Source organism: Camelina sativa, chromosome 2, assembly GCF_000633955.1.
Source record: "Camelina sativa cultivar DH55 chromosome 2, Cs, whole genome shotgun sequence".
Taxonomy (NCBI): domain Eukaryota; kingdom Viridiplantae; phylum Streptophyta; class Magnoliopsida; order Brassicales; family Brassicaceae; genus Camelina; species Camelina sativa.
Window position 1 is genome coordinate 21,628,468 of NC_025686.1, and position 10,568 is coordinate 21,639,035.

At 32.5% G+C, this 10,568-nt stretch overlaps 2 protein-coding genes across 5 annotated transcripts in view; both read right to left on the reverse strand.

Annotated features, from left to right (window-relative positions):
* LOC104755262 (putative B3 domain-containing protein At5g35780) lies at positions 5,381-6,505 on the reverse strand. Its single transcript, XM_010477613.1, has one exon. It carries the CDS (start codon positions 6,503-6,505, stop codon positions 5,381-5,383), a length of 1,125 nt encoding a protein of 374 aa, XP_010475915.1.
* LOC104731642 (DNA topoisomerase 1 alpha-like) overlaps positions 7,184-10,568 on the reverse strand; it is a 5,997-nt gene continuing 2,612 nt past the window's right edge. For 2 of the 4 annotated variants that reach the window (XM_019236501.1, XM_019236499.1), the window contains exons 3-17: positions 10,491-10,538; positions 10,143-10,337; positions 9,940-10,020; positions 9,793-9,852; positions 9,568-9,662; positions 9,325-9,481; positions 9,121-9,246; positions 8,919-8,999; positions 8,693-8,783; positions 8,469-8,602; positions 8,249-8,317; positions 8,074-8,163; positions 7,864-7,967; positions 7,604-7,772; positions 7,184-7,518 (exon numbers count right to left, since the gene is read on the reverse strand). In XM_019236501.1, the coding sequence (XP_019092046.1) occupies positions 7,435-7,518; positions 7,604-7,772; positions 7,864-7,967; positions 8,074-8,163; positions 8,249-8,317; positions 8,469-8,602; positions 8,693-8,783; positions 8,919-8,999; positions 9,121-9,246; positions 9,325-9,481; positions 9,568-9,662; positions 9,793-9,852; positions 9,940-10,020; positions 10,143-10,337; positions 10,491-10,538 (1,584 nt within the window). In that variant the 3' untranslated portion in view covers positions 7,184-7,434. Of the gene's footprint in view, positions 7,519-7,603; positions 7,773-7,863; positions 7,968-8,073; positions 8,164-8,248; positions 8,318-8,468; positions 8,603-8,692; positions 8,784-8,918; positions 9,000-9,120; positions 9,247-9,324; positions 9,482-9,567; positions 9,663-9,792; positions 9,853-9,939; positions 10,021-10,142; positions 10,338-10,490; positions 10,562-10,568 lie in introns of all 4 variants that reach the window. The other 2 variants (XM_019236497.1, XM_010451081.2) reach the window with 2 other exon arrangements.

Consider the following 10,568-nt stretch of genomic DNA (forward strand, 5'->3'; position numbering starts at 1 on the left):
GGTGACCTCACATATTCTAAATCATTTCTTTGACCACCAGAAAAACGAAATAGTTTTATAATCATGAATTTATCTCGTTTTCATATTTAAATTATTGCTACCACCTATGTTTCCATGTTTTTATTCAATGTTTTCTTATTCTTCATATTCTTTCTTGTCATTTTCATTGTCAAATTTTATGATAATTGTCATCGTTACTTTTACTGTTCGGATCTTCGTTATACTCTTCTTCTTCTTCTTCATCCTCATTAACTTCTTCACATTCTTCCACTGAAAAACATTGTTTAAAAAACTACCACACAACTTGTTAACCCACTCCAAGACCAAAATCATTTATTTTCTCAGAAAATTTCTGCAATTCATGAAGACCAGCATAGTCAACATATGCACCTAATTATTGATAATTTCATCCATATACTTATTCAGTTTTAGATCCACACATATTGAAACTTCTCAAACCAAAATCCTTACTTGCAGAAAAGTAATATGAAGACATGTATAGTTAAAACAATATTTGTGCTTTTCGTCGATCCTAAGTCATACACAAAAAAACATGTTTTACAACTCATAAGAGATATAAAACACAAACGGATATAAGTAAGATATTTTCAAGATATTAAAAAATTTGATATATAATATTTAGTAATTCTTAAACTTCTAAATTTTTAATAGAGATTAAATATTTAAAATATTTTAAACTTTAGATGTAGTTTAAATATTTGTAACATTTTTTTAGAGTTAAATATTAATGACACTTTAACTTTTTATAGAGTTTAAATAATTATAATATTTTAACTATATTATATTAAAATTTTAATATAAATTATAATAGAAATTTTAAAATAAATTTTAATAGATATTTTTAAAATTTATAAACTATAATATTTTGAAACCTTTTTAAAGCTAAGACTTTTAGAAGTTTCAATATTTATAATACTTTAAATTTTTAAAAGGTTTTGAAATATAATATTTGAACCTTTTAAAAGTTTTAATATTTCTAATATTTTAAAATATTAAAATTTAAAAATTATAATATTTAAAATATTTTTAAAAGCTAAGAACTTTTAAAAGTTTCAATATTTATAATATTTAAACTTTTAAAATTTTAAAATTTTTTTTTTTTTTTTTGAAACTTTTGAAACTTTTAATTTGATCAAATAAAAAAATGGATCAAACCGAAAAAAACTTTTAAGCTTAGACGCCTGATAAATCAAGTTTTCCTGCTAATTCATTGTTGGAAGCATATTAATCTTATTTATACTAGTTCTGAACCATTGTCTAAAAAATTTCTAGCCGATGTGGGACGTTGTACATAGTTCTTTTATTTCCATAAATTTAAAATTCTGGAAATTTAGAAAATGTTAATGAATGACATGTCAAATCCTGATAGGTTGTTTAAAATAATTTTTAATATAGAAAATTCTGGAAATTTAGAAAATATTAATGACTGACATGTCGAATCCCGATAGTTATTTAAAATTCTATTTGGATGTCTTAAGGAGCTTGTAGCTCCTACTTTTATTTAGTACTAAATGAGGACCCGCCCGAGGTGCGGGTTTAAAGTTTTATAAATTAAATTAAATTTAACAAAAATATATTAAAATTTGTTGTATGTTATTTATAAATCTTATTTTTGTTATAATACACTGATTTATATCTGTTTACAAATCTTTTATGTATGTTACTATTAAAAGTTTATTTTTTACACATAAATATACTCTATGTTACAAATATATTATTTATCACCACCTAGAAAATGTCTATATAAACACATTAAGCCAACTATTTTACTTTCACTTATGCATAGTTTTTTATCTACTAAAATTGTTGGCTCAAAAAATATTTTGAATAAAAAATATATTACATAATATACTAATCAATGTTGTACCATCACAATAACGTATCACCACCATGGAGAAAACCTCTGCTCCATCCTCATCCCTTATTGAGAAAATCTTGTATCCAACCTCCTCCACCATGGAGAGAACTTTGGCTCCGCCTTACTCCCTTAGGGAGATAACCTTGCGTACAACCTCCTCCACCTTCCTCTCTTCGGGAGATTACCTTGTGTCCAACTTTCTCCACCATAGAGAGAACCACGGCTCTGCCCTCCTCCTATGTGGAGAGAACATGTTCATGTTTTCTTGCTATCTCAAAATGGCTTGTTCCAAGCCTCCGACAACAATTGGGAAGTAAAAACCTTTTTCTAATGTCACAAAATTTTTTGATAGAAACTAATGTTAAATTTCCCAATGTATTCGTCTAAGTGTCTTTGACACACCATGATGTAGTCTCTGTCTCTATAACACTTCAACCGCCACCTTGCTTAGTGAGCCCATGTCCACTCTCAGTCCATTGACCCACCTTCCTAAGTGGGCCCTACATCTATTCCCAGCCCGTGGACCCGCCATATTTGATAGCAGGTTTGTTACGTCTGGAAGGCTTAAAAAACTTGTTTACCGACCCTACAAATCAACAAATTATATTTTCTTGTGTTATGTCCTTAGTCGCACAGTTCCGACAATCACTTCCGGGAATGTCATCCATCATGAAGTTTTCTTAGGAACCTTGACCGAAAAATAAGTGCATTTTGGTGACATATGTGGTAAATCAATTCTTTTAAATCTTTCCGCACACCAGCGTGTCACAGTCTTTGAGCTCCTATGGATCTATCAACAACGATTTATTTTTTTCCAATCTATCTATCTATGTTTGTTGTAAGCTTATGTTTGATTAGCCTATTTTATCCATTCATTAGGTTGATGAGCTTCTACTCGTTATCTTCTTTAGAGATTGAATGAATAATGGTAACAATTATGTTTGCAAAAAAAAAAGGGTTTATGACCAACCAATTAAGGTTGAGAAATTAGAAGAAAATTAATTTGACTTAATTAAAGAAATAATAGAAAATTATAAGCACGGTAATATATGAATACCAAATATTTCAAAGATGAAAATATAAATTAAATAAAACAATCTAAAAATACTACAATAAATTTTGAAATACAATATTAAGAAAAGAAGATGCATACTGTATATTAATTTTTTTTTTGGGTCAACATATTAATCTTACTTATTCCTAACTGAAAAAGAGAAAGTAGGAGAAATTTTGGTTGTAAAAAATAAAAAGAATTTACCTTCCCATTAAAAAAAGTTCCCCAATTAAACAAAGTTGAAAGCATTATTTTTGAATAAATATACTGTTAATTATTAATTCTAAATTTTGTATATACATATATAAATTTTGTATATACAAAATTTAGAATTAATAATTAACAGTATATTTTTCCTAATCCCTTTTTCTATTTATTTGTATTTTAATAAATTAAAATTAAAAATAAGTAAACAATATTATAATTTCGAATTTTATGAAACATATCTATATATAATCTCCTTATAATTATATAAAAAAACTTTGTATGTTTTTATAAATTCAGTAATTTTTGATAATTATCTTTTTACATTATTAATATTTTTAAAAACAAAAAATTTTATTTTTGTTGTAATCAAATTCCTCCTATTAAATATTAATTTTTATACATGTCAAAATTTAAGATTGATAACTTGACACATGTCAAAATCCTGTTAATGACTAACTTTCAAAACCAAACTTTATATAATAGGATAAGATTATCTGTATGATTTCTTTTATGTTTTTGAATAATGGATTTTTTTTGTTTGGACGATTCTTTTTTCTTTAGAATTACAAAATTTTATAATTTACAACATAATAATAAGATTTTATTATTATTTTAATAATTTACAACATAATAAAATTTTGACACATGTCGCGATCTATGAATTAGTAATTTTTACAATATAATAATAAGATTTTATTATTATTTTAATAATTTTATTAGTTTAATAATCTACCACAGAGATTTTGACACATATCGCGATCTTATGAATTATTAACTTTTGAAACCATATTTTATATAATAAGATAGATTGTTTGATTTTCATTTTAGTATTTCTTTTAAAAAAAAGGAATCAAAATTCATGTTTCAACTTAAACCATGTGGGCCTTTCAAGCTGACAACACTGGACCCTTTTAAAAGCTCAAATTCGGTTTAGTATAGATGATATTTCAAATTAGGCCTCAATATAGTTTTTTTTTTGTTTACAACAATTTACATGTTACAGTCAAATTCTTATAAAGAAACGATTATGGTACTAATAAAATTATTAGATCAAAATCAAACAGAATGAAGAAAAATAAATAACTTTATCTCGTTTCTGATCATTCTGATTCTGAGGTATAATATCCAAGAATCACAAATCAAGAAAGCTTCTACTCAGTATTGACCGACCCATTTAATAAAAATTAAAATCAGATAAAAATCCAAACTTTGAACATTTTTATTAACCTTTCATTGATTTTGCTAAACATTTTATAAATTAGTTAAAACGGAGTGGCTGCGATTACAGGACAATCACTATCTGTCATGGCCTACTACTCTGCATATCAACCTAAAGAGGAGTGAAAAACTCTGAATCATACAAGGATAGTACTCTGATTATGCAGCTTCTTAGAGACAAATCTCACTCTCTGGACTTCAGATATGACTGTAAGCATCAACACAATATACATTTGACATTGTTCACCATGTTCATCTTTCTGAGGAGACGGACAGACAAGTGAACCAGTGAAGAAGTTACTACTATACAGAAAAACCTCAAGAATCACAATCACCTGAATAGCTAGTGAAAAAGTGAAGAGCTACTCTTTGTTAAGGGCAAAGCAGAGAACTCCACGACACCTGAAAGTACAAAGACTGATCTTGTCGTCAGCTTTCAAGTTATTACATTTGACGATGTCGTTCAAACCTCAATTCAAAAAGTAAATGAACCTTCAGATCATCTAGTCACCGTACAGGACACGATTCCTTGTGAAGTCAAATGACTGAATGTTGCCAAAAAATTTTGAGAGCTGTCCAAATAATCATTTCCATCACACAGGTTATACTTCTACCGAAACCTAAACTTGTTTGTCATGATCTTATTGTTTCTCTCTGTGTATTGTGTTGATTATTTCTATCACAAAGGTATTGAACAGTGCAGTAATAACTAAAGTAGACAAAACAAAGAGACCATATTTATGAAAAAAATGTTTCAATTCAAACGAGAGAAAATATCTGAAACAACATTTGGTTTACACAAGTTACTACTAATAATAGAAAAGATGAACCCAACCGAGTTTAACATCAAAACCATAATAAACCCCCTTAATGTAGCTACCTAATTAACACTTCCTAGAAGTTATTACGTACCATAATCTCAAGTTCAATGACTCTGCAGAAGAAATAAGCTAAGATCAATCAAGTTACAACGTTTCAAGACACAAATCAAACATTATCAGATAGCAAATTAAGGAAGAAGCTTAGTATGTCTCAAGAGCAAAACAGAGTACTCCACGCCACCTGAAAGCCCAAAGACTGATCTTGTCGTCCTCTTTTAAGTCGTTACCCTTGACGACATCGTTCCACCCCCAATTCAAAGCGTAATTCAAGGTCCCGTGTCCACTGTCTTTCTCCATCGCCCATTTCTTAAAACGTACACCCCACTTTTGACATCTTTGGTTCACAAAAATCGCTCCAACACCAATATTCTCATCGTCGTTTTCCTTGTATTCGTCTTTATCTATGGCTCGAGACTCCCCTGGCGTCAAGAAATTGTTCCTGATGAGCTGCTGGAATGGGATTAAGAGACGACTCTGGCCTGATTTCACATCACTCGCTTTTAAACCCTTCTCAATGATCAGCAACGGGTTTGCGGCATCAGCTCTCATTCTTCTCATCACCTGAAAAATCCACTCCGGTGCATCTGAATCCGTCCTCCTTGGGAAAGAAGCAACCTTTGCTTTCTTGAAATTACCACTCTTCCTCTGCTGCACGGCACGCCTCTTGCGGCTTGTTGTGTTCTCCTTTAGGCATGGTTGGTAACTAGGGTTGTTCGTCTCTGTCTTCTCAGACTTAGCCGAGTTGTAACCGAGGAGTAACGAAGGGTTATTATAGCAACGAAGGTTCAGGAACGATGAAGACATAGAAGACGACGACGACCCATCAAGATCATCCAAGTTTCGTCGTAGGTTTCTTACCAATCTCTTCATGTTCTTCTCAAAGAGTCTCGTCGCCTCATCACTCTCTCGGCGGTACTCGTAATCTTCATAGACAATCTTAGATTTCCCCTTCTTTGCACGCAGTAGCTTCGCATCATACACCACAGGATCATCAAAAAAACTAGGGTTTTGTGTGTTTTTCGTCTCGTGATCATCGAGCGATGAAGAAGGAGACATTCTAGAAGTCCCATTAGGGTTTTGTGGTGTGTATCTTCTCTTCACCAAAGACGACCTTTTCTTCCTCGGGAAAAGATAGAAGAAACTCTTCTCGCTATCTTCTTCTCCACGGCGACGACGTTGTTCTTCTTCCTGAACCATAACCGCAGTATCCGCAAGTAAAAACAAATTCGACCACATACCTGAATCCGTGAGATGATTCATACTCATGGTGATCAAATTGAAAGAAACTCAAAAAGTTGTGAGAGTGAAAGACGTGATCAGAAAGAAGGAAATTGTTATTGAGAGAAGAGAAACAAGCGAAACTGAAGAGGAAAAGGGGCTTCTCTTGCCTTATATACTTACATTAGGGGTAGGGTTTTTTGTTTTTTCCATTCTTCTTTTGAGTTTAGTAGTTTAATTATTGTGATTAGTAACTAATTATAGCCGTTGTGATCAAGTTAATATAGATGATTAGGGTAATGTCTTAATTACGATTTAGACCCTATTTGGTATTTCCTTTTCCCCGAGAATGAGAAGAGAAGTAGTGAAAAAAATTTAGGAAGTTTCTTTGCAGCTTCGTTTTTGTTTCATGTTTTTATTGTTGTTGTTGTGTATTTAATTTTATTAAGTTTATGTTCGACTTCATACAATAACATGCAATCCAAAACAGTTGATAGTCTCAAAAGTTTATTAATCTTTACAAACCAAAAACCGTATTGTCACAACTTTTCAATGAGACATTTCTACATAAAAACATGAGATTTGAACATATAATTGCATGAAAATAGCTGATGATAACCCAAAAAAGAACTTAAGGTATATAAACCAAAAATGTGGGAAGAATTCTCATTTTCCTATACCACGCAAGCCAAAACTAAAATAAGACATCTTATGAAAACAGAGGGAATAGTGTTCTTTTTGTTCTTCAGATTTTCTATTTCTTTAATGATTTGAAAAATAACATAAGCATTTGTTTAGTCATAGTCATAGTAAATGTTAAATGAAAAGAGACAAAAGGTTATTTAACTAATAATGAAACAGTTTGAAATTCTAAACAAAGGAGGAAGATGAATAGAAAAGGCCGGTTTACTCTTTGCTCTTTATCTTATTCAATGCTCATTTGCTGCTCTCCTAATAACTTTGCTTCCATCTGAGCTCTATTCCATCTGGCGCGAGAATCTGAATTCGGGTTCTACATCCATCGCCCACGCAAACTTCTCCAAAAGAGACTTGGTGAATATCTACACAACACAGAGAAACATATAAGAAAAAAGACTTGTATCTTTTTGTTCAGAAGACAACCATGTTTCTGGAAAAAGCTTTTACCTTTTCGATTGGCACTTCATGACGTTTGCACCATGCAACTGTGATCCTAGGATCCAGGTAATTGATCTTAGACGTGCCCAGTGCCACGGTTTTTAAGTCCTCTTTCGTATGCATATCTCGTTCCATTTTTTCGATCTTAACGTTCTGTTGAGCAATCTTCTTCTCCCACCTGCAATAGTTACATTCAAATGACGTAAATCTTAAAGAAGAGATAGATACAGATATCTTGGAGAAGTAGTAAGAGGGGAAAGTTATGTTACGCGTTTGGTTCTAAGTTTCTAAGCTTCTTCCCATCAGAACCTTCCAATGGTGGTTTTCCCTTTTTGGCCCGGTCAAGATTAGTTTTCAGCTCTTTAAGACCCTCCTACAGAATTATTAAATACAGACAAACGTAAGGGCATATAATGAATCCAAAAGAAAAGCACACAACTCCAAAAAGTTATTAATAAAACTTCATAAGAGATTTGTACCCTGAGTTCTTCTAATCTCGCAGCCAATTTTTCAATTTGCGCACCATGTGACTTAGAAACAGTACGCTGATGATTACAGATTATGGCAACCTGAGAGTTTGAAGTATTTCATGAATCTGACACATGGGTTATGCACCGAACAAGAAATCACCAGGAGAATGAACAATTTTTTTACCTCCTTGTTTGCTTTCTGATAAACTACTATTTTCTGAGTAACATCGCCATCTTTGGTTTCTTGATTCAACTGCCACACACATCAAAACGGACTACAGTTGTGAAAATGTAAAAGGAAGACAATAAAGATGTATAAAATCTTGTAATTGGGTTTCTATAACTAAATTGAATAGCAGCATAAATCCAATGTAAACTCAAAAGATCAAGATTTAAAAACATACCATTGCATCCAATGTGATGGAAGCATTATATGTACGGAAAACTTTAGCTGTGAGACCAGGTACAAGTTCCTTCAGATGAGCATTCAGTTTACTTGTGTCTAACTCATCAAAAAGATCATCTGATTTGGATTTTCCTGGATAAGGCAAAAAAGAAAGCAAGTTACTTGAATCAGTCACAAGAATAAAATAACCTCTGATATAAAAATGTCAAGTCGATATCTCACCCGCCTGGAACTGTCCAATGGCTTTGTAAACAAGAGGCTCAACCTCGACTGTGTTCACATACTGGATTGAATCCTTACCAAGAAAGTCAAACTGGGTACATACAAAGAAAGATTGAAATGTGTGAGATTGTAAGTCTTCTGCCCAGGATTAAATACATGTTATCCATTTTCACAAGTGTACTCGTTATATGAAATTAGTGTAAAACATCAAGGATCAAATTAATACCTTTATTTTATTTGGAGGAATACACTCCACATTTCCAACTTTTAAAGTACAACAACCAACAGTGTCCGCCTCATCATCATCCTACCAATCAAAAAAGAAAATATGAGATTTCTTCAGAAGACTTTCTTTTTTACGCGCCAATTATTTGTTAGAAATCATTTTCTTTTACATAAGAACTTGCAAAATACTAGTTCAAAATTACCTTCTCATTTCCAGCCCTAAGCGCCAATTTATCAATGAGATATGTCGCCACAGCAATTTGCCTTGTTTTAACATCCTTGGCGGTAAAATTCTTGGTGTATGTTGTTCTAATATTATCTATATGGTCCTGCAGTCAAAACAAATATATTGCTAAAAAGGAGAAACAATGAAAGAGTAAGTACGAATCATAATGAAAGCTGCTTACCGTAAGATTCCTAGCTTTCTCGTATTTCTCTTTGTCGCTCAGCCCTTTCAGAGAACTGCTAGCTGCCAAAAATACATACTTGAATTCTTTCGGGTTAATAGGATCATTCCAGAAAGCTAGCCAGGTGACTGTGTTATCATGCTTTACTTCTTTCCAACTGCATAGTCACACAGCTCTCATGGCTTAGTAAGATCATTATATCATGTTTTTCAATTTTGGAGAATAGCCATGGAAAAACAAGACCTTTCACCAGTGACTGGACATTCTGGAATAGGAGCATCTTTCCCGATATTTAAGGTGATCTCGCATGGACGGATACGCCTCTTTAATTTTCCCATCTGAAAAACAGACAGTCAGATGGTTTTGAAAGCGAAAACAGAATAGACCATGCCTTAACTGAAGCCACCGAAAACCGCAACATCAAGGTATGTTGTTTACAGAAACTAGTCTCTGAGAGACAAGACTAACCTTGGGATGTTCTCCACGGCCTCTGAAAAGCCCAGGCGGTTCAACTCTAAAATTACCAACCTGAAAGACAAACATAGGTTTGAGTCAGGAACTAGCTAGTGAGGAACTCTGTTTTGGGGGAAATGACAACGCGATGGGAAGAATTACCTTTTCTTTGACACCGTCAACAACAGCCCACATATATTTCTCTTCTAGCTTCAGTTTCTCCTCTTTAGCAGCTTTTTTTTCCTGTAACATGTCAATTACATCATGATATACGTCTCATCTTGAAAGTTGTTAACAATATCAAAACAGTTCTGGCACACAAATGTAGTCAGCCATTACACTTGAAATTCTCTTTTATAAATTACCTCTGTGCTCATTTGTTTCTTCTTCTCTTTCTCTTCCAAATGCCACTCATATATGGGAGTAAAGTCACATTCATCCAACTTCTGTATCACGTGTTTTTTGCCAAGCAATATTCGCCAGTCATTCCAGAAATTCTCCCTAAATTGAGGTTTATCATAATACTCTGTCTCTCTCATCACTGCAAACATAGTCGCAACCTGTATATCATCAACAAAGCATCAGCATGGATAACAATGGTTTCTTGGAATGACATAAGAAAGCACTCTAGATATTGAAATGGATCAGTTAAGTTAAGAAACGGGTTTATAACATTTATCAGTAAGATTGAGAACGTGGATTGAGAGGACAACCTCTTCTTGTTCAATAGTTAGGTCAACAGGCTTCCCCTTGTACAAAATCTTAATGCCGTGAGGCTTGTATGGTGGTGG